At 34.6% G+C, this 24,914-nt stretch overlaps 1 protein-coding gene across 1 annotated transcript; it reads left to right on the plus strand.

The window, feature by feature from the left end:
• Positions 1-1,075: 1,075 nt before the first annotated feature.
• On the plus strand, positions 1,076-21,773 carry LOC123550258 (uncharacterized). The gene is made up of 7 exons (XM_045338684.2): positions 1,076-1,192; positions 5,652-5,681; positions 9,843-9,986; positions 14,199-14,357; positions 17,092-17,379; positions 19,702-20,214; positions 21,655-21,773. Exons 1-7 carry the CDS (start codon positions 1,132-1,134, stop codon positions 21,705-21,707), a joined length of 1,248 nt encoding a protein of 415 aa, XP_045194619.2. The 5' UTR covers positions 1,076-1,131; the 3' UTR covers positions 21,708-21,773.
• Positions 21,774-24,914: the final 3,141 nt, after the last annotated feature.

The following is a 24,914-nucleotide window of genomic DNA, read 5'->3' on the forward strand; positions in this document are numbered from 1 at the left end:
TTCGGCCTGAACGCTGCAGGCTGAGTAATAAGACATTTGAACGCCTCACGATGGTCAAATGCAACAAACACATTTGAACTATTGAAAGAGGAACCTTTTGGCTCTAATTGACTGCTTAAATGAATATACTTTGTCACTGTTATATATATATATATATATAGAGAGAGAGAGAGAGAGAGAGAGAGAGAGAGCTATATATATATATATATATATATATATATATATATATATATATATATATATATATATATATATATATATATTTATATAGAGCTATGTGATTAATGTTTCATTCTATGCTTTTCAAAAATAGTCATTAATCATGATTACTTTGGGTGATTGATTAATAATTTAATTGATTAATAGAAATTGGTCTGCTAATCAAATGATAATCGATTATTAAAAAATGTCTTAATAATCGATTAATAATCGATTACTTTTCAAAGTAATCGGCCCCATGTCTGGTTCTGGGTTGGTCAGGCATATGTCGTGTCTACGGTGTAATATTTCAGTCAGGCAGCACTATAAAGTTTGGCATTGTGCTCACAGCGCTATTTGCTGTAAACGATTCTAATCTGCAAACACATGCAAACACACACACACCACACAAACACACACACGGACGCACGCACGCACATACACGCACACGCACACACAAGTAATTTATTTAAATGTTTTTTTCTCCTCCTATGATTTAGAATATAGGGCGTATATTACCTCTCGTTTGTTTCTGTCTTGAATATTGTTTGTTATTCCCTAAAGTGAAGATGAGAGAGGAATTCTGGGACGCTGTCTGTCAGTTTGTCGCATCTTAAAAGCCAATAAATTGGTAATAATATGTTAGAATCCTGTAGTAAATGTAGTGTTACTATACGTTTAAAATAAAAAGGTACAGGTTTCACTAAAAAGCTGTTACACGATCCTGTTAAAGATCATGTTGACTTGGTGGTTAGTAAATAGTACCAGTCAAGTTGGAAAACGTATAAATATTTAATACTCTTAAGGTTGTCAAAGCAAACATGTCTTTGAAATTTCAGACGGATGTCAACGTAAAAATGAATATGTTCAGAATAATGTTTCTTTTGCGCTTATATTTTAGACAAAATAGTTTGAGCTAATTCGTTGGAAAATATGGCAGGATATTTCTTTCACAAAATGACTTTGTTAGTAGTATATTTTTTATTGCTGGCAGGTAAGTTATTTACATTGATCTGAATTAAAAACATCCTTTGTTGCAAATAAGTTGGTTATATTTTCTGAGATTTTTCCGTTTAAACGTCAACTGCTCGGTTACTAATAGAATTTTTATCCATTTTGAAAGCTTAACAAATCAATTACTGACTATCTAAATTTGCCTCCGATTTATTACAAATGTAAATTTATCTTTCGAATTCATCAAAAAAAACACAGATGAACACTTTTAAAGATGCACTCTCACAGTTGAACAAACGGTACAAAAATCATATTATAACGTACAGTGGCAGCCCAAACAATACTTGCTTTGTATAATACTATTGTAAATTCAATTCAAGAATAAATGAATTCGCTGCACCCTTAAAAGTTGAACAGACTGTACAAAACCCATATAATAACGCACAGTTCATACGCTTAAAATGGGTTGCGCGACGTCCGGTGCTGGTGTTGCGCGTAAAAAAAGAGACGAAATTGAGGTATGTAAAGTTATGATTTTGCTCCGTATGAGACAATAACAAAGGACAAGGTTCACGTAAGCCTTATATGGCCTACATAATTCAGAAAATTTTCAAATTTGTAATAAATGAAAAAAATATAAATTGTTTGCTTCCAGAATGTTTATCCTTTATAGTGAATTTAGCTTTTTTGAAAAAGATTTGTTATTTTGTTCAAAAGGTGTCACTGAATATTGCTGGAACCACAGATTTTTGAGAAAATGGGCAGTTTTTGCCATATTTAAGTCACATAGGAATGTTTTTAATTGTGAGCACAGTCATGGACCATAAAAATATTTTCCCCATAGATCCAGCTTCTTTCACAGAATTTATGTTCATTTTTTGGTTGTGGTCGACAGCTGTGCCTATATTGAAAATTTCTGATTTCTTTAAAAATTCAGATAAAAAATGAAGGTTTCCTATACCCGTAATGTTAAAAGTATTTTCATTTATGTCAGATATTTTCTTCGATAATGAATAAATGGCTAAATATTGAATGCATTTTGATAAAACAATACTTCTTGATGAAAGAAAACTTGGAATTTTCTCCATTTAGAGACTTTCAGTTTTTAGGCCATTTTGGGGCAAAAGTGAAAAAAAAGATATTCAACACAAATATGATAATACATCATATAATGTTAAATTTATGATTCGGCTCTATTATCACAAAAACTCTGGCGACACGAAGCGTGAAAAAAGTATGAAATCAACAAAAATGGCAATTTCTGACCTCATATGCCTAATCTGAGGACATCTGACGCTTCTAATGATAAACTTACTGTAATAAAGTAACGAATATCAAATTTATTTGCTTCAATTCCTGCGCACGGGGACATAATTGACAAAATATCATCGGGAATGGAGTTGCGCCATGGGTATGGAGTTGCTCGTATACGCCATAATGTCAAACTTGTCTATCAAGTATTTGATTGAACAACAAGTATGCGCTTACATATGTACATATACTTATAACTGTATCGTTTCAATGGAAATAACTGCCTGAATTATGTCAAGAAAAATGGGACTATGATTTCGATTCCATCGGAAATAAAGAAAAACACGCATTGTATCATTGTGCGTACCAATTGTACAGTGGGCCATAGAAATGTTAGTGTAATTATAATGGAAATATAGTCATAAGGAAAACATGCATAAGTACTATATTTTAAACCACGTTATTACCGTTGTCTATTCATTTGCATAATTACATGGCAATTAGCAGACAAACAAATGTGCAACGATTGCATTTCTAGACAAACATTGACCAAATGCCGTTGACTGCATTTAAACAAATCTGTTATTCCATGGTTAAGGAATGCTGCTAGTGAAGTTTCTCTGCATTTCTGGACACTCCTCTGTTGCAAGGATTAAGATGTCTTCCTGCTGAAATGTTGCTACACAGGTCGCACATATACAAAACAGCAATAATCAGGAAGAGAGCAGATCTACGTATCGCAGGGTTACGAGATTGATCCTCGGGTGAGGTGTATGGTATCCGTTATGATAAAATACTCCGAGTCTGAAATAATTTTTCTTTCAACTCTGATTTCTTGTGGAGAAATTGGCACATACGGAAAATAGGTTATTACAGGTACCGAATATCTGGCTACGTTAACTGCGCACCTAACTTTGTGTGTACTTTCAGCCTAGCGTTGACCGTAAACTGTTTTTTTATAAGGACACTGACTACAAAAGAGTTTTCTTGCCAAAACCTAAAGAAATAAAAATAATATAAGAATGAAACAAGGACAGTATAAAACAATTGGTATGTAAAAATGATTATTTGATTATATAATGTGTACACGAGCAACTCCATTCCCGGGGCGCAACTCCATTCCAGATTGTTTTTTGCCAATCTTTTTCCCAAAAACAACATTTTATTCAAGTACATGTAATATTCATTACTGATAAAACAGGGAAAGCAATCGCGTTAGAATAGCTACGTTCTAATTACACAGCCTCCCAAAAATAAAAACCCAACAACGATGTAAGGATGTATAGACGACATACATAATGTTAATTACATGGTTTCATCTCATCAAAACATAACCTTTCTTGTGTCGATTTGCCGTAAAATCAAACTAACTTACTCTAGTGCTGGTAACGAGATACTGGATGTAAGAGTCAAGTAAATCCATACCAGGCAACAGCGAACCATTTATCGATTTGTCTTGCCGATCACATTATATATTACTTCATTTTCATTTGTCTTGATTTGAGTAAATCCAACAATAAGGCTTGTCATTTTAACTTTTAGAATTGAGCTCATTCCAACTTAAACGTTTTGGTGTGGAATAAGTAGTATGTAAGGAATTGAAAACTCAGAAAAAGTCCTCCAAAAAGTTATGGCACATTTCTGGAATTCTGAAATTAACGTCGAATATGTGTCATGGCCGTTACTGTGGGTCATATTTTGTATTGATCTACTACTGGTATACTATATCGTGTTCGTTTTGAAGTTCAGGAGAAGAAAAGATATTTTGAATTTTTAAGCAGGTACTGCTAGGTTACGTTTGGTATTTTACCATCTTTGTAATAAAGGCGCCAGGGTGTCAAATTTCAGAAATTAAAATATAGAATTTCTAACCACATTTATATATCAGTCTCTCATTGAAAAAAAATGAGAAAAAATGGTTTGAACACCAAACATGTGTATCTCAAAGTCAGAAACAAGTCTTAGAAGAAATAATTCATAATAGATTCGTAAAACAAAAATGCATTTTACAATATTACAGCAGATGGCTAAGGTACTTGATATACCGTTACAGCAATTATAATCCATAAAATGCTTCTTGAACTGTTTTATTATGTAATGCATGCATCTGAATAAAGAAACGTTTAATTGATTTTATTTTAGATAAACTTGCAATATTTTCATTAAAGGAATATTTCTATTTTTAAGTGTTTAGCGTGGATTTATTTTGAGGACTTTTTCATGTTTTGCATAAGTATATCAAGATTATGAATCATCAATGAGACATTGTGTTGGAATAAGTTTAGGGGTCTGACATTATTTGTAGTGATATAGCTGGCCTAGATACAAGCAATGGGGCCATTATGTATCGCAAAAATCTAAAACTATCGGGCGATGGAATGTCTGGACCAAACTTAAAGAGCTTGGATAAAAATACACATATTTTGTAAGATAAATTGGTAATAAGAACAAAATAAATCGTGTTCTAAGCGCAAATCTATTGTATCTTGTTCTTTGTTTATATACAAATACAATAGTTTTGCGCTCAGTCCAAGAAACACATAAGAAAACACCTCGAGCATCGCCGGTGCCAAAAACACCTGTTGCTATATTTAAGCGGTTTATTTGCGTGCAATATTCTCACCCTTAATCACTTAAGACTTGTAAACCAACAAGAAAATACGATTATTTTTAAATATATATGTATTATAAATATCATACATAAATAGATATTTAATTAATGCGCATATTTTGCCTAAATATATTTTGTGGAAATGGTATCAAACTTGGCATAAATGATTAAATAGAAAAGGCGCGACTAACACCGTCTCATGTGTTATCATATATCTTGCCAAAGTGGTCGAGCGGTTATGGCAGAGAGCATGTAAATATTTACCACTTTACCCCGGCGTTCGAGCCTTGCTAACACATAATCAAGCTGGATCAGGATCGGTGGTTCCACCCAGGTACAAGCCAAAGGCTAAATAAAAGTCAAAGGAACGTGTTGGATTTTACTCCATCTTTTAAATCCTGAAAGTCACAATATGAAATGAATGACTGAAACAGTTCCAATTTCTCAGCCATTTTCTGTCATTAAAATGCTTGATTTAACATCATTTGAAAAGTACATTTCTTAGACCTGTGGAAACAAATATGGAAATTTTAAAGTAACACTTGTTCTTAACATTACGTCATTTACTCAAGTCGTTTGGCGGTAACTCACCATTTCATAAAGTGGTTCATCTTAATTTAAGCATGTTATTTTTCAGTTACTGTTTACAGCACTGAACCAGTTATAGGTAAGTTATTGGTATTTTATTTATCGAAAGTATAAAAATGTATTGATACTACTGAAACCGCTGTGAGAAATTGAACTCGTGCTTAATGTAGAAACACAGTTTACACCTTTGTCCTACCCGACCCCGATTAGAAAAACAATTTTATGTCTGACATCTCTTGCACACATCTCAGTTTCTCTCTTTCCTCGTATAATTATAGAATTATATCACATGTCCGCAAACCACTTTTTCTTTTTAACATTCATTACATTTATCAATATCTTACGTTTCATATGTTCCACCATTTATATCATCCAAACACCTAATTCCGTTCTCGTAATATCTCCGCACCCATAGTTTCCCAACAAAAACGCTTTAACTCTTCATCTTAAAAATTTTGTTTTCTACATTTTACTTAATAACATTATATATAATGCTGTTTCTCTCATACCCTTTCCTCCCACATTTCTTGTCAACCTGATCTTTCTATTCCCACACCAACAAAACATCGTGAATTGACAGAACTTTTATCTCATATTGTTTTACTGTCTATGTATATATAATACCTCCCCACAGATTTCCAAACCACGAGATAATTGTTTGGCATTGTTCTTCCTCTATCCTATACTATTTATTAGTGTCAAAGTAACAGTCATTCCTCCACGATCAGCGTTAAATCATTCTTTTTCTGATCTGTTTAGCTCATCTGAACTAGTAGCTAACCTGAAGCAGAGGTCCAGCCAAAGTATTGCCGTCAACGCTCTTTCGTCCGTAATTTGTACCCGCATCTTCCCCTGAAATAACCAGTCATTACACCAACATTGGTCGACAGCATCTTGGCAAGGTTCTCTCAAGTATGTACAAGCCCGGACGAGCCAATCGAAGCTAAGAATAGGGAAATATAACTAAATGCTATAGACAATAGGATGTAATTATAAGCAAAACTTGCATGCACATCTTTAAAAGTTGTTCATTTGGTTCTCGTAGCCCCTTTATGGTCCGATATGACTAAAAAAGAAAACAAAATTCAAAAAGCTCTTTCTTGAACTGCTTGATGTATCTTCACTAAACTTGGTCTGCAGCATCCTTGCGTGGATTTCTCTTAATTCTATGTAAACAGCTGTAGGGACCCACAGAGCTAAAACTAGAAAGAAAAAAAACATGTTGAGATTTTCTTGTCATGAACCGCTGTGATTTCTACTGGCCCTTTTTATTGGTAGGGATCTAATTTTAGCTAGATGCTCTGTGCTTTGGTTGCACATGAATAACTATTCCCGTAGTAATTGAAAAATTACTTACTGATTAGAGCTGAAGCGTCTAAGGCAAAAGCTTCGTTTAATGAGTTGTAGTTTCTCGAACTCCGTGCCGATACTTTAACCACTAGACTATCTCTCCCCTTAATACGACGGGTTTTATAATTCTAAAAGCTTTGGAAACAATCATAGGGAATAAGTTACGTACGGTGCGATTGGACTGAATGTTCGTTATAATTTGATAGGTGTATTTGTGCATGGTGCAGTGTATGTCGTAAATGACGATCTTTTTGCTTTCGATTTGCGAAATTTCACATTTTTTATTTTAATGTCTGATCTGGCCCAAATAATGGCACCAGATTTAACAACACAAACGAGACAAAAACAGTTTCACTAGAAAAAAAACAGGAAAGAAATCAAAGAGCAGAAAATAAAGCAATTTGTATCGGACATCGCATGGAAAATTCCTTTCGTTTTCAGTTAAATGAATGCGTCAGAAAGAATGTAAGTTTTTTTCGTGTGTAATAATTATGCCCTTGAAGGTGGGCATATCGCACTTAGAGGTCAAAGTTTAACAAGGTCTGTTTAGTGTCCGGTCCATAACTCTGCCAGCCATGAAAGGATTTTGAAATAACTTGGCATAAATGTTTACCATAATGAGACGACGTGTCATGCGCAAGACTAAAACCACTAGCCCCAAGGTCAAGGTCACATTTAGAAGTCAAATGTGAACAGGATCTGTTTCGCGTCGGGTCCATAACTCTGCCATTTATCAAGGGATTTTGAAATTACTTTGCATAAATGTTCCACATAAAGAGACAATGTGTCATGCGCAAGATCCAGACCTATTGCTTTAAGGTCAGTCTCACACTTATAGGTTAAAGGTTATCATGGTTTCTTGTCCGGTCCATAATTCTGCATTCTGCTACTGATGAAGGGATTTCAAAATTGCTTGGCATAAATGTTCCCTATGATGAGATGACGTGTCATGCACAAGACCCAGACCACTTGCTCCGAAGTCAATGTCAAATGTAGAAGTCAAAGGTGTTTATTATCTGGTCCATAACTCTATTTGAAAATAATTTGACACAAATGTTAACATATTGAGGTGTGTCGCGCTTATGACCCGGTCTTTAAGGTCAAGGTCGATGTCACAAAACGATGACTGTTTTTGTTTTGTCTCTTTTTTGCGCAGATAACCGTAGCATTCTTTGGTATGCTTCGAGGGCATTTGCCATCAGTAGTGACAGCTCTTGTTTTATTTCTTTTTTATTTTTTATTATATTGTAGGAATTGTTATTTGCCCCATTTATTTTTTATATGATAGTAGGTATGGGCCTTTTATTTCAACCAAAATCCCGGTTACTGCTTTGTATATGCATGTAAAGTTAATCTATGCTAAGTTTTAAACACAATTTATTTTGTTACTTTTTTGGGGTTGTATATATGTAAGTTGTGTACTACTACTTCTATATATGCATTTGTTAAGGATTGTTGCGCATTTGTAAAGGACTGTTGTATGTTGTGTATAGTGTCGTTACTATGTCGTTGTTTCTATGTATTAGGTTTATAACGCACAATGCAATTCCTTAACGGGACAATGATCTGTTTTATAATGTAGGCATGGCCTTGCCTATTCCTCTTTCGGTAATCAACATCAAACTTATTACACAGTACGTACGTTTGGAATAGACAGTGTCTTATATGTTTAGTTTTATACTTTGATTTGCGTTTTTAAGTTAAGAAAGTATGTGTTTTATTTCACATATTAAACAATCATTTGGACCAATGTCACTTGCATTTTAAAGTAGTTTTGCTCTATTATCTCAATATAGGTTTCTTACAGGCTTACTATCAGCAATATCAGAACAATGGTCTTTCTTGAGAAGTTGATGACTGCACAACATCGACTGTTTGTCCTTCCAAAATACCAGTTAATTAGTATATGACCGTTTATTGTGGTAAAAGTGTTTATAGCAATGATATTTTAGTCAATATTCTAATTTTCTTGTTCCTTTTAAACTGTACATTTACCCCCTTAGGTAGAATAAAGTGGTGTTTGTTGTTTTTCATTCGTTATGCATCGTAGTCCTTCCTTGTCATTTTAACTTGAGAGTATCATATATATACCACATTCCTGATTAGACATGTATCAATAACATTGTATTGATAACATCTTAGCTAAGTTCGGATAAACAACTACGAAACTCTGAATTTAAGCACAACCTCAATTCAATTCCATACACCGTAACTTAGAGATCAGTTTCGCATATGGGACGTATTTAAATAATTAGGTCACTTGATACAACAATAAAAGTCATGCTCACACTTCAAAGTGAAAGGCAACGTCTTTTTTTTTCATGAAACCCCATCAGACTGTCTGCTTAGCGTCTACAACAAAGACACCAGTATCGTTATAAAATTTCATTTCCTGTTCAATCACGTACACTGCTTTGTTTGGTGCGGAGTTTCAGCCAGTGTCTGACTTTTCACTTAAAGCAGAGAACTTTAAAACTTTTTAATTGGCTAAAGTGACACTTTAGAAATGCCATAAATCACTTCCGCTCGGAGAAACAGAAATGCATCTGTTTACCAAGGCAAACGGAACTGCATATAGCTGACTAAGCGAAAGAAACACGAATTTTCCGTGCTATTTTATCTCTTCTTTTAATATTAAATTTTCTAAACTGCGAATAACTGTAAGCACGATGTTTGGTAATGGACATTGCAATTAAATAAGATGTAATTGCTGGTTTTGATTTAGAGTTCACACTGTGAGCTATGAAAAACGGCATGGAGCAAGATAATTTTCATGACATTATAGAATAACTGAGAAGCTTAAGGTAGTTTTGCATCATCTGCTCTTTCTACAGTTATGCTGATACAGCGAGAAAACTAATACATATGCCTCTTTTATTTCTTTTTCCAGTCACATTTGCTGTCAGCGTGCCTTATTCGCTTGCGGGTAGTTTTGGCTCAGTAATTATTCCGGCAATAAGGGCTCAGATACCGAACTTTTTTGATGGAGTTGAAGATGAACATATCCAGGATATTTCGCTGTATGACGCAAATGGTAATATTCTATATCAACTATTGTGTGCCTATATTTTTCAAAAAGAGGCAAATGGTATTCTTATTAATGCTCAAACAGCCACATCCATTGTTACTTTTATGAAAATTGTGAAAACTGCAGATTGTAACTGTGCTTGTTTTCCTTTTTTTTTGTTTAACGACACAGGGGCACAATTATAGGTGATACCATAATCCAGTTTTGATGATGGTGGAGGCCCCCTCCAAACATTATTTATCACGATCGGGCACCTGAGTAGAACCGCCAACTTTCCGTAAACCAGTTAAAAAGGCTTTTCTCACGTACATAATTCAACGCTCGAAGTGAGGCTTGAACCCACATCGGTTAGGGGCAAGTGATACAGATTCGGCGACCTTAATCACTCGGCCACGAAGGTAACTTCAACCTTTTAATGTTCATAGAAAGATCACGTCAAAAGGTCAAAGGTGTGCATTTTCGCTACAAAGATTGGGTTTTTCGCCGATATTTCAGTGAAAGATATGAATCTGTGAAAATAAAAAGAGAAAAAAATAATCTCGAAATGACTTCCGGTGAACATTATAAATTTGTGGAAAAAGCCGAAGGACTAAAGCTATTTCTACAGAAAAGAGCTGATGTTTTATATAAGGTTGTCCATATACTTCCGTTTTGAAAGCTATGTATGTTTTCATCATTTGAACGGAATTTGTAATAACTATAAGTAATAAAGTTAACAACACTTAAAGAAACAGTGATCCCAGTGAGATTTAAACTCACGACTTGGAAAAATGAAACCGATCTTACGCCTATTAAAAGTGTAAATTAGAAAAGGATCTCAAGGTTCAAAGTTCTGTTTTATAAGTAAATGTATTTTGAAGTAAAACGGAGCAATCTAGTTTTTTAGATTTTTTATACTTAATGAAACATCTTTGAGAAAAATAACTTTTTTTGATAAAGTCATCAAGTTATCAGCTACCAAAAGAAACAAGAATGTCTCTGAATATGCATGTCAGTTTTCAAAGTAGTTTTGCAGAAGATTTTTTCACCAAAGCTTTATTTGTTATGAAGGTTCACTTAATCGATGTGTTCTATGCTCAGCTATTAAATGTTCGAAGGCAATGTTTTGATTAAAGTGATTAAACTAAAGATGGGGGAGGTAAGATAATACGTTCGAGGCTTAGAATTCAGGTTAATGTACACTGAATACGTCACATTGTTTTTTTTTTTTGTTTTTTTTTTGTTTTTGTTGGGTTCAACGTCGCACCGATACAATTATAGGTCATCGATCCGTCACATTGCAGTCTGTTACTTCCTTACCTTGTGTTAAAGCGAGGTGCAATTTCTATTATACCCTATATTATAAAGCTAAGACATTGTCATATAAATCGAAGGACTTTTGTGTTAATTAACTAATTTATATATTCATGAATATTAATGAGAATGTTACAAAATGATAAAATTTGATTAAAAATAATATTTCCTCTAAAGTTTTAAATCTGTGTAAGTGTTTCAATCAGATTTGATCTGGTCTTAAAGTCTCTCAGTGTTTTTAGAATACTATCTTGTTACTCTTCTGATATTTTTTTTTAAAACTCGAAACTAGGTGCGCTTAGCTAATTTGCATAAAATGAACCAGTGCCAGAAACAACGAATACATTGTGAGACCACTAAAACTGAATAAAATGATATAATAATAAGATAGATTAATAATTAATTGAAGAAATAAATATTTTATATGATCTATAATGTTCGCAGACTTAGCGTTGACATTTAATTGAAGGAGGAATAATAATGTAACATACACTTCACATGTTACATTACCATTTCATCAACCTTTTTTATTACATCAATTATTCCGAAAATATTCCTGAAATATAATTAATATTAGTTATTTTTTACTATAAGAATACAATATGCTTCTTGTCAGACAGTGAGATTTTTATCCAAAATACTCTTTAAAATACGTTACTACATTACTACTACTATTGCATTTTGTGCCCCCCCCCCCCTCCCCCATGAGTCGTGGGGTGGGGGGGGGGCATATAGATTTGGACTTGTCCGTGCGTCCGTCCGTCCGAAGTTCGTGACGCGCCTAGCTCAAAACGTATTTGATATAAATTGATGAAACCTTGCATGAGTCTTTATCATGATATGAACTTGCGCACTTCCTATTTTTCGTCTGGCTCCGCCCCATATTTTTAGAGTATTGGCCCCTGACAAAGTCAAAAATGCATTTCCACCTTGTTACACGCCTAGCTCAAAAAGTATTTGATATAGATTCATGAAACTTTGCATGAGTCTTTATCTTGATATGAACTTGCGCACCTCCTATTTTTTGTCTGGCTCCGCCCCCTATTTTTAGAGTTATGGCCCCTGAAATAGTCAAAAATGCACATTTTCACCTTGTGACACGCCTTACTCAAAAAGTATTTGATATAGATTCATGAAACCATGCATGAGTCTTTATCATGATATGAACTTGCGCACTTCCTATTTTTGTCTGGCTCCGCCCCATATTTTTAGAGTATTGGCCCCTGACAAAGTCAAAAATGCATTTTCACCTTGTGACACGCCTTGCTCAAAAAGTATTTGATATAGATTCATGAAACTTTGCATGAGTCTTTATCTTGATATGAACTTGCGCACCTCCTATTTTTTGTCTGGCTCCGCCCCCTATTTTTAGAGTTATGGCCCCTGAAATAGTCAAAAATGCACATTTTCACCTTGTGACACGCCTTACTCAAAAAGTATTTGATATAGATTCATGAAACCTTGCATGAGTCTTCATCATGATATAAACTTGCGCACCTCGTATTTTTCATTTTGGTCTACCCCCTTTTTGTCAGAGTTATGGCCCCTGCAATAGTCAAAAATGCACATTTTCACCTTGTGACGCATCTAGCTCAAAAAGCATTTCAGTTGATTAAACCTTGTGTGAGTCTTTATCATGATATGAACCTGCGCACCACCTATTTTTCGTCTGGCTCTACACCCTATTTTCAGAGTTATGGCCCCTCAAATAGTCATAAATGCACATTTTCACATTGTGACACGCCTAGCACAAAATTATTTCATATAAATTGATTAAACCTAGTGGGAGTCTTTATCATGATATGATCATGTGCACTTCCTACTTTTGTCTGGCTCCACCCCTATAATGAGAGTTATGGCCCCTGAAATAGTAAAAAACGCACATTTTCTCAACTTTTGAAGCACCTAGCTCAAAAAGTATTTAATATAGATGGTTGAAAACTTGCATAAGTCTTTATCATGATATAAACTTGCACACCTGTTATATTTGGCTGGTTCTACCCCCAATTATTAAAGTTATGGCCCCTGAAATAGTAAAAAAAATACACATTTTCACCTAATTATGTGCCTAGCTCATAAACAGTTTAATGTAAATTCATGCAACCTTGCTTGAGTCTTTATCATGATGTGACCTTGCACACTTGGCATTCTTTTTGAGAATCTTTGCGCTTATTACAGAGTTATTACCCTTGAAATAGCCAAAATAGTGGATTTTTTGTTTGTGATGCTCATAGCTCAAAAATATATGGCCTAGAATAATGAATCCTTTTCATAAAATGTTTGTTTAGGCTAAACCCCATTTCAACACTGCAAACATTTGAATTATTGCCCCTTATTTGTGACATGTACCAGTGGGGGGCACACCCTGTGTCTTATAGACACATTCTAGTTTAAAAGATATCTAAGAAAAAATTAAAGCCAATACTGTAACATACTGATTTATCTTAACTGTTAGGGTTTTAAGATACTTTTCTTCTGTTGTTTCAGAAATTGCCTAAATATTGCACTATCCATGTAACTATAATTTTAGATGGAATAAATGGAATCACAAAACACACAATAATATCAGTTTTTGCATTCATATGGTCATACATCTGGTATAAGTAGTCTTCCTGTGAGTAAAAATCAAGTTTAAAAAAATGTTTTGAATTTAGAAATAGTAGCGTTATAAAGACATAAATTACATATACAAAACCAACCAAGTCAGCTCAATAAGTGGAATCATAGTGTGTTAAGTGTTAAAATTTTCCTTTCTTGACCCTCTACCAAAATGGTTCAAGCCAGCTTAGAAACTCAGGTGAACGATGTAGGGCGATTATAACCTTCTTGCTTCAATTCCATCCAAGAAACATGAAATTTCAAATTATTTCATATTCAGACTATTATTTTTGTAGGAATGACAGCTTTGTTTTTTTTTAATTACAGGACTACTTGGAGTGAAAATGGAATTAGAACCTTCTACTCCAAACATTGAGACTGCAATTCAAACAGGCAGAGAGTTTGTTGAATCTGGTGGATCTATTGACACAGGATTTATGACAGTAACCGCCGTTGCAGATTCATTTGAAGTGATATTCCCAGTCTGTAAGTCGGAAATTTATATTCGACTCTCTAAGAAACGCATATACACATAGATAAACCTAAACATATAAACAATTTTTAATATCCAGTTAGTTGAAAACCAGTCGAGGGTAATTAAAGCTTTAAAACGTTTCGGTGTGTGAGCCCATCCCATTCTTTTCCGGCAGGGATGGATACTCAAATAGCATGGAATATTATTATAGGTACTGTATAAAGGTGACATGTCATGTGTAAGACCAGGTCATACACTTAAAGGTCGATGCCACAGTTTATGGTCATTTTCTATTTTTCTATTAAATACTTATTTTCAAAGATATTCACCACAACAAGTTGATGTGTCACATGTAAGACACAAATTTCATGTTCAAAGGGATAAGGACAGAATAGCAGTGGAGGATCAACGAGTTTTTTAACCATTTTTATTATCCTCCATCAAAGGCGTATTGATATAGTTTTGATGTTGTCCGTCCTTCTGTCCGCTCATTTGAAGTTATAACATGGTTTAGATTATTGTAATACAACATTTTAGAAATTGTAACTGCTTTAGGGAGATGTCACCCTGCAATGTTTCAATAACACATGGTAGACATATTTACTGATACGATACAAGTCAATGCAGCCTGTATGTTATTAGATTGGTTAAGGAACAAGATGTATGGCCCTTTGCAACAACCTTGTCGATGTCGAAGGTAAAACTTGGTAACATAGTAGCATGGTAGGAATTGATTTGTTAAAGGCCTTTGATATAGTCACAGTATTTTACTCATGAAGCTTGAAGCAATTGATTTGTACAACATCAGTATCATATTTGTCTGAGAGGTATCAACTTGTGATGTTTCGGGTACTTTTTCTACTCAAGCTAGAATCACTTTTTGATAAGCTCAATGTTTCTTTCTAGGACCACTTTTGTTTTTAATTGATGTTAAAGATATGTTTGCTGTTAAATAAAAAAAAAGAAGCTCTTACTGTATGCTATTGATTCAGGTGTATTGGTCACTGTAAAAACTATACTAATATCCTACATAGAATTTGAACAGGTTAGTGAATGGCTGGTTGATAATAAGCCGTCCCCGCCTCCACGTCATCTTTGTTAGACTGAAGCAATATTGTTTGGATCTAAACCTAGATTAAGGTCATAGTCAAGACAGGATATTTTTTGCAATGGCCAGATTAGACCAGATTACTTTCTGGCATGTCTTTAGTATTAAAATGGGCACTGTCTGCTACAGTTTGTCTTGGTGAACATTTATTCCACCATAATAGCTGTACCAGGCCATAATAGCTGTACCAGGCCAAATAAGACTGCTATACCCGTCCCGGTTACCTTTTTTAGTTTCTCCTTCAATGACAATGCACGTAATGCAATGCCCAAAGTAAACACTTTTGGTAAAAGGTCATTCTCATACAGAGGCGTGTACATATTGTATAGCCTTCCTCAGGTTGTCAGAAATAGTTTAACTATTGGTCAGTTTAAGACTTAAAAATAAAATTATTTGCTAGTATTTTTAAAGTTTTTGGCTTTTATACACATTTGAGATTTAGCTTCAGTCGTTCTCTGTAATTTTACTTGTTAATACTGTTTTATGGGTCTCGACTACTCAGTGGACAGGTTTATTTCTTTTATTATATTATTTTCAATTCAGTCTGCTGTTATTTTTCAACAGAACAAGAAACAGTATTATGTCCTTAAGTTTTCTGTGATAAAAGTAGAAAATATTTATTGCTCATTAAGGACTTTCCTGCTAAAAGATATATGAAATGTCAGCAAAATTACATTAATATATGTCGTTCCTTTTGTAAACATCTCAAATTGTAGAAAACAATGAATTATATTAAAACTATTTTCACTTAATTGTCTTTCCGTCCGTCGCACTTTGTGTTCGATCCATAATATTATCTTTCCGTCCGTCGCAATTTGTTTTCGGTTCATAACTCTGCCATTCTTCAAGTGATTTCAATATTAAGAAACATAAATATTCCAAACAAGCAGACAAAATGTGACGTAAAAGACCCAGATTTCAATCGTGAAGGTTAATGTGTTATTATGAAGTCAAAGATTAAAAGTATTATTTCTTTTACGTCGAATACTTTGCAATTTATGGATGTATTTTCAAGAAAATTGGCCATTCAACTTAGCAAAATGCTTTACTGTTCCCCCACCTTTGTCTGATCGTCCATCCGTCCCATTTCTCGTCCGGTCTACAACTATGCCTTTCATTAAAGAATTCTAATATGTCTTGACAAAAATGTCATCTTAATTAGAAAGTGAGCTTTGTGCAAGATCCAGCCCCTTATGTCTGAGGTCTGTTATACTGAGTATTCATTATACCGCCTAGACAGCCTATTGGTTTAGTGCTCGCTTCGAGTTTGGGGGAAGCGGGCGGGTGGGTGGGTGGGGGGACGTTGGATCGCTCCTTTGCCGCGTCATACTAAAAGCGTTAAAGTACTAGAAGCTTCGGCACTTAGCGCTCAACATTAAAATGATAGTTCTTTGAATTTGCAGCTCGTTGTCAGTATAGTTTGACTGGGTGGGGTGGCATGTCATGTGTCTACGGTGATATTCCAGTGAAGCAGCACTATTAATTTGGGCATTGAGCTCATTGCAACATCCTGTAAAACTACCATCCTGTATATGATAGAAACATTATTGAAATAGCCGTTTAACCCGAACACACACTACGTATGATATGTACTAAAATTTCATTTCATGTTACATAAAAGTTTCTTTTGATTACAGTACCAACCACTAAAGCAACTGTCCTCAGTACAGAGCGGCACACAAGTGAACCTTATGTAATTGAAACAACTACGTATGACAATATTGAGACTACAAGCAAAGCTGAAACGCAAGAGACTACACAAACAGACATCACTGAAGTGACTACAACAAATCTTAAAAACACAATGCAGAATGGAAACACTGGTACCACTACGACTAGCGAGCAGGGGACCATCCATACAGATGCTTCTGAAACAACAACGCAAGTTGACAATATATCAGTGGAATTGGATACCACAACAACAGGTACAGGAGTCACTCTAAAAATGCAGTCGATGTCCCTCACGGATACAAATATTGTGATGTAATCTAACTTCATCCTAAATAATGCAACAATTCTATCTAAAATATCGGTTCGCCTTGATTATTATATTACCTCGAAATTTGAAAGACGTGACTACCGAAACATAATTAACAGTTTTTAAACACGTAATTGATATCGTCTTCAAGAAATAAGTCTCCTTGATTTTTGCAACGCAAATCAAAAATATACTTCATGTTGTTAGCAAAACGCACAAAGCGAGAACATCATACGCCTACAATACATTTTTGTATATTCATACAATAACATTTACATATTTTTCTAATATTTCTTTCCGAATTTTTCAAATGGTTTTATTAAAGGGACATGCCTCCAGATCAATACTAGTAAACAGAATGTAATTGATATGCTTTCGAAAGTGATATATAGAGGATATTTGTTTGTTTCAGTGTAAGCACGAGTGAACATCAGATGCAATATTTTAATTATAAAATATGATGTTCATGAGAGTGAAATATATTTTCATCTTACATGTAGAACAAACAAATTTTCTTTTGGGTTTCATGCTTTGACTAAAATTACCCATTGTATAGTTTTTACCTGTGAAAAATATGTCTAAATATTTTTACTGTGAAAATACAACATGTACATGTATTTACTCTAGTATTCGATAATTGACTGATAACTGATAAACACGTTATAAAAGTTAAAATCAGTACTGCTTAAAATATATTGTAATGTGTAAGACACATCATACTGACACGTTCCTTTTATTTTACATCTAATTCAAAAATCGTGACTAACTCTTACTTTTCTAAATAGATTCTGACTGAACACATATTCGCTTTAGTATTTTACTATTTGAGCCGCACCATGAGAAAACCAACATAGTGCATTTGCGACCTGCACGGATCCAGGCCAGCCTGCGCATCCGCGCAGTTTACTCAGGATCCGTGCTGTTCGCATTCAATTTTTATGTTGGTTTTCTTATGGTGCGGCTCATTTAATGTGAACGTCTTTTCTAAATTTGAAACATTTACAATAATATGACGGTATGCAGCGTTCGATCTACTTTCAGATTTGTATCAAAGAATCTGTTACAGAAATGATGAAAATTTTTGCTTACTGATATAGTAAACCATTAGAATATTGCTCTCCCGCTTAGCTCAGTAAAAAGAGAGCAGATCTATGGATCCCGGGTTGTCGGTTCGATCCCCGGGCGAGGCGTATATTCTCCGTGACGTTTTGTTAAAATACATTATCTGATATCATCCGTCTTTCAACGCTAATTCAATTGGGGATGTTGCGAGTTACTCGCGGAGAACAGGCTTTTACTGGTACAAAATCATGAAACGCTGGTTAGGTAACTGTCCGCAGATAATAACTGAAATACTGTTGAAAAGACGGCGCTAACCAAAAAAACGAAACCTTCAGAATAGTGTATAGTCTATACACTTGGTTTTTGAAAAGTTTGAAGAAAAAAACATTATAAGACCGTTAAATATTTTTGTTTTGTAAATCATTTTACGATGCAAAGGGAAACGTTTGGGAAATGCTGTTCATTATCATTTTTCTACGTTGTACAGGAAGAAAATTCTAAAGTGCTGAATTGTATATCTAAATAAATACTTAAACAGGTATATGTCGAGAAATCACATGGCAAACACACATTCTGTTTTTCCTAAGATAAGGTTAATATAACAGTACCTAGATCTGCACAATGGTATATTTCGCTCAAATGAATTTTTGCCATGCATGGTTCCCACAAAGCGCTTGCGTCGAGTGTGATCCCGGACAGACAAAGTCCACAACAACCAACTGCATCATTGAAGACCAAAGAATTGCTTAAATGTCACTTTTTCTAAGATTTGCAGAGATTTTGGCAAACACCAACTTCTATTAATGAATTAATGGAACAGGTATAACATACATGTTCGGCAATCCATTACAGTCATGATTCACAAAACCAACATTAGCCAAACATGACTATCATTTTCGACAGTTAAGACCGATAACTTGTTTAAAACCGTGAACATTTTGACGCATGAAATGTTGAGGTGTCCTTACTTCTTACGCAATATTTGAAGTCAAAACGAAAGCCAAGTAGTCCCATCATTGAATAGTTTTCCATATCCAATTGAAGTTGAATACAAAGTTATGTATTCTTTAGTGAAATAAAAGATGTATGCCAGACGGAAAATATGTAGGTATACAGTAAATTAATTATGAAAAAATATATTTAACTGTAGACTCTCAAAGGTAGTGTATGTTATCAACAAATGAAAAAAGAATTATTTGAATTTCAGTTGCCACCACTAAAACAAACGTCACCACTGAAATTAACTTCAGCACTACAGAATTCACGGAGAAAGGTACAGATGCATCTGCAACAACACAGCTTAGTTTTGATTCGGAGCCTACAGGTATGCAGGAGGCAAAGACAGCAGCTAATACTGAAACGACAACGCACGTAGACTTCACGTCAGTGGAACTGAAATTCACAACTGCAACAACGCAGATAAAAACTGATGATGTGGAAGGGACAACTCAGACAGACATCACCACAGAAGACGATGGTATAAAGGAAACAACGGTTGTAGAGGAAACAGAGAGAACAACTGACGTGGATGTTACTGTGGTAACAACGCAAACGCCTGAAACCGATCCATTTTCAGACACCACCAGCATTAGTGATGATACAACCGTTAATACAACAATACTAGTAAATACAACTGATGTGTCAAACCAACAAATCAATATCATAACAGCAACACAGGAGACAGAAACACTAACAGACTATGAAAATGCTGGAAACTGGGGTAACTATTTGAATGAATCGGTTTTACATAAAGTTCCTTTAACATAATAGCGACACAGTTTTAATGCCTCCCGAAATAAAAAACTGGGAGGCATGTAGTTACCGCCAAGTCCGTCACGAAAGGTATTTGATTACAGTTCTACATATCCCAAAGTTACAGAAATGTATAACTATAAAGCGAACCAACGCATGTCGTCTGCTAATGATCGGCTTAGGATTCACAGTCCGTTTAAATGTTACAGAATGCTTATTCTGCGCACTACATATATAGTTCTGTCCGGAAATCTCCTACAGTTTTCAAGGGATTTTGCTCATTTATCATCAAGGGAATTCGCGTTTTCAGTCCGGACACACATGTATCATGCTTGGTTTATGAGCTGAAGCTATGAAGTTTTACAGAATGAAATATAGTACTGAAAGATTTGTCCGGATAACTCTTCTTGCAATTTTCTGAAGATCTAGCAAATAAATGAACAATAAAACAACAAAAACCAAAACAAAACAAATAACAGAAATGTACCACTACGAGGTAGTTCCAAAAGAACGTAGACGTTTTCTGTTGTGTACAGAGCGAGTAAAATATCATTTTAATTTGCAGTCGTTGTATAATTTCTATTTTTTTTCATAACAATTCAGAACTATCTTAATTACAATGGCTACATAATTTCAAGTCGCATGGTAATATTCTCAAATGACACTTCACTAGTCTTATTAGAAGTTTTAGTCCAGTATGGTTTCAATTCGGCGTGAATGGGTACGTTTGGCGTCAAACGTTTAAATTAAGCACTGCTGTACTTTTGCTATCTGGTCGAATAACTATGTTCTGAATTTTCACTCCCCGACATTTTAGGACAAAGATGTGGTAGATTACTAAACATAACCTACCACCACTTGCTAGAAATCTTGAATAGCTTTTACTTTGACTTTTTAAGCAAACATCTATGCTATAGTATACCAGTTGTAGAACAGTACAGCATATGGTACACAGTAACAGCGACAGTATGAGTAAGACGTTTATGTTAGAATTAGTTCAAAACCAAAAGCTAAAATGACCAGCCTATGCAGTGATTTTGGCAAACATCAACTTAAATTTATTAATTAATGGAACAGGGGATACATAAATATTCGGCAATCCATTAACAGCTACAGTTGTACTTTTCATAAGCCTGTCGGCAAATCGTGTCTTGCACAATCGACATTCAGAGTTTTAATTGAAAACCAACTTAATACGTATAGATCAGTGACATATGTAGAAAACGTGAACTTGCTAAATGTGTGTTCATCATCATTCAGTTAATAATCAGTGCAAAACGCGTTGATGCATTTCTGGGTTTCCTAAAGCATTTATGTTTTATTGCGACTACTTAAAACACTAATCAGAATATTTAATTTACAGTGCATCTTGTAAATTTTTGCATCTAAATATTTTTATTTTTTACAGGTCTATCATCGACAACAGTCATATCGATGGCTCTCATCACTGCGTTTGTGTGAAAAAGGGGCGTGTAGCTGCAAGTTAGCTATATGTATTGTAACTCTCACGTGTCAGTTGTCTCCTTTCCTGCCATGGATGAAAAATATAGAGTAGAATGTAATAATAGTAACTTCTCTAGGATTGTTACCATTGAATGTATTAACCTATACTTTATTTTGTTAGTAAAGAGCTTCTGTTCTGTTGTTAACTACCGTATATCGGGTTAATTCTGCGGTTTTGTCCTAAAATGGGCCTAGATTATTTCTGCGTGTTTTTTTCTGCGACCTTCGAGCACAGCAGAAATGAATTTTTGCGGTTTGCATTAACCGGAAGTATATTCTGCGCATGGGAAATACCTACCGCATTTACTACGTCATAATTAACGACTCAAATGCATATCGTTCTCGTCAGTTATGTCTTGGTCTGATTATCTAGGTCGGAGTCTAGGACAGTGAAGTTGGCCTAGCTGATTTATGTTTAAATCTGATTTCTTTTCATTACCGTGCATGATCAGAAATCAATATTAAAAATAAATACTGTATGTCTAGTACCGGTAATTCATTTTGAAGGACATTTTAAAAAATGTAACAGTTCTGGTAGGAAAATAGATTGATACAATAACAAAAGCAATCAACCACAATCGAAACGGTGTGAATAACTTGACAGAAGACGAAAAACTCGTGAGATAACGGGTCATTATATTAAGCGAATTATCAAAGTTAAATCCCCCCCCCCCCCCAGAATTAACCCGCTATACGGTAAGTTGGTATACTAATTGTGTCTTTTTCAGGTTTCTGTGAGAGTGAGTATGATAGAATGCTTGAATAACAAATAAATACATCTTACAAGATATGAAAAAACATATTCATTCTCAATAAATTCCTAAAGTATTACACTTGAATGAAACATGCACAAATTACAGTCCTTATGACATGATAAGTTAATTTCCTATGTTAAGGCTAATCAATTATAAATTTTAACGAGATCCTCAAAAGGTTGCAGTGGATTTGCTCAGTTAAGGTTTGACAACCTTAGCCGAAAACTTCAGTTGCCATTTATATGCTATATTAAGCGTTTTAGACAACTAAAATCATATAGACTCCCTGACCTGTGTAATTTTATTTATTAATCTTACAGTGGGTTTGAACTACACAATAATCATTTGTTTACAAAAGTGGATTTTATATACTGATATATATGTTTTCTTATAACTTATTAAATATTTTCGAAACATTGTTTACAATTGTTATTTATTAGACTTTATAATGGACACAACAATTTATGCAACGAAGGGGGCATCACAAACAGTTAAAGTTCCGTATGTTTTTATATTTTCAGTGTTGTTATATTTTCTGATCCTTCTGGATCATAAAGAACATTCGTTTTTACTGTAATAGAATCCCGGGTGGGTCCGCTAGAGTCAGTCACAACCCTAATCTCATGAACTGCTGGATAGATCTTCATTAGACCAATATATATATTATAATAATAATATAATATATTATATGTCCCTCCTCCAAATTTGTTCAAATGGGTCACACAGCTCCCTATTTAGAGCTAACAGTATATCTTTAAGTAACGTCTTAAATTCTCATGAACCGCTGAATGCATCATCATTAAACTTTGTCTGTAGCATTGCTATTTTGTCCTCTCATTTGTTGCAAATGAGTGCTCAATGTTTAGACGCCGCTGGAGGTAATATAAATTATTATAAAGAGACCTTCCAAAACCCCCATCAGCTTGCTCGAATAGTCTGCGTGTTTTCTCACCCAAATTTAAAGACCTAAGAAGCATATAGTGTTAGAACTGTTTGTCATCTGTCACACTTATTTATGTCAGCAACTTCTACTGCCTATAGAAATTCGGACACTTCAAAGTTTCACACTATTTCTGCTATGAAACTCGGGCGAGATATCTAGGGCTATCAATCCCTCTTGTTTTATTAAGCCACACGATTGAAACCTGGAAGATCTACAACTATGTAAAGTAACTTCTACTGCATATAGAGGTTCAGACACCTTGAGCATATTATTTCCAAGTTTCACACTATTTCTGCTTTGATACTCTGGAGAGATATCTAGGGTAATCAATTCTTCGTTTTATTCAGCTACACGATTGAAAATAGGAGGATCTACAACTAACATTAAAATCTACAACGTGGGTCTTTTTCTCATCAGAAGTGTATTTTTTTCCATAGAAGCCGTTGTGAAAATTCATAAAAGGACCACTATTTTTAAATCGATGCAACAGAAAATCAGGAAAACGACCCTATGTTTTTGCTGGGATACAACGATACTTTGAAAGAATATGGTTTCATGAAATTCTACATTGTAGAAAGTATTTGCTTCAAATGTGCAGAGCTACCTTAAGCATGTGGGTGGATATTGTTTAGTGAACATTCGGCAATAATTACGACTGCGGAGAGCAAAGTACGAATGTGAAACGAGTAGTGTGGCCATATTAAATACATGAATCAACACCCGAAGCCACCTATAGAAATTGAGAGAAAACAAACGCATACATATTGCACATGCCAATGCCTCTTTATCGGTTTTATAGTTTCTCCAAAAACTAACATCCGTGCATTTCTTCGTAAATTGATGAAAAATCAAACGAGTTTTCTAGTCCAGTATTTATAATAATAATTTTATTAATTGTTATTAAATGTTACATTATAACTAGATGCGTGTCCATAGGACATCCTGCTTCATCTTAGTATACATCCACACATATATATTACTCTGGCTACGCTTGCAATTCTGGTGTTAATCTGTGTTGTTGGTGTTAGTCCAGGAGAGAGAAGAAAACAGACCCGCTGTTTTCTAGTCAAAATCATATTTTGTTTCTTCACCCTTTCACTACCAATCAGACTGCTTGTACCTTGTAATAGGTCCAGACAGTCGTCATCTTTGTTTTACCTAAAAGGTAAACCTTATCAGACGTTTTTGCTTGCATTTTCATCAGTCAGGGTTAACTCATGATGATTTATATCAAACACATTCAAATAGTGGGGAGAGTATATCTCCAAATATACATCGAAATGCACCAGAGCTGTTCTGCAATTTATTTTTTGTCCGTGGGAGAATGCACCTCGAGCCCCCTTAATATGTCCCGATCAACATCCAGTTTTGGCTGGCTTTGCTCCTATGGGCTCTTTATCTTTTAGGTATCAGTTATATGATTTAAAAATTAAAAGCCAGTGTTTACCATTTTTGCTGAGAGAAGTT

This window comes from Mercenaria mercenaria, chromosome 6 (genome assembly GCF_021730395.1).
Source record: "Mercenaria mercenaria strain notata chromosome 6, MADL_Memer_1, whole genome shotgun sequence".
Taxonomy (NCBI): Eukaryota; Metazoa; Mollusca; class Bivalvia; order Venerida; family Veneridae; genus Mercenaria; species Mercenaria mercenaria.

Excerpts from the sequence above, each read along its gene's own strand:
- LOC123550258 (XM_045338684.2), top strand. The coding sequence starts at position 1,132 with ATGGCAGGATATTTCTTTCACAAAATGACTTTGTTAGTAGTATATTTT. Across the intron at positions 5,682-9,842 it reads CAGCACTGAACCAGTTATAG|TCACATTTGCTGTCAGCGTG; the intron begins GTAAGTTATTGG and ends TTCTTTTTCCAG. Across the intron at positions 17,380-19,701 it reads ATTGGATACCACAACAACAG|TTGCCACCACTAAAACAAAC; the intron begins GTACAGGAGTCA and ends TTTGAATTTCAG.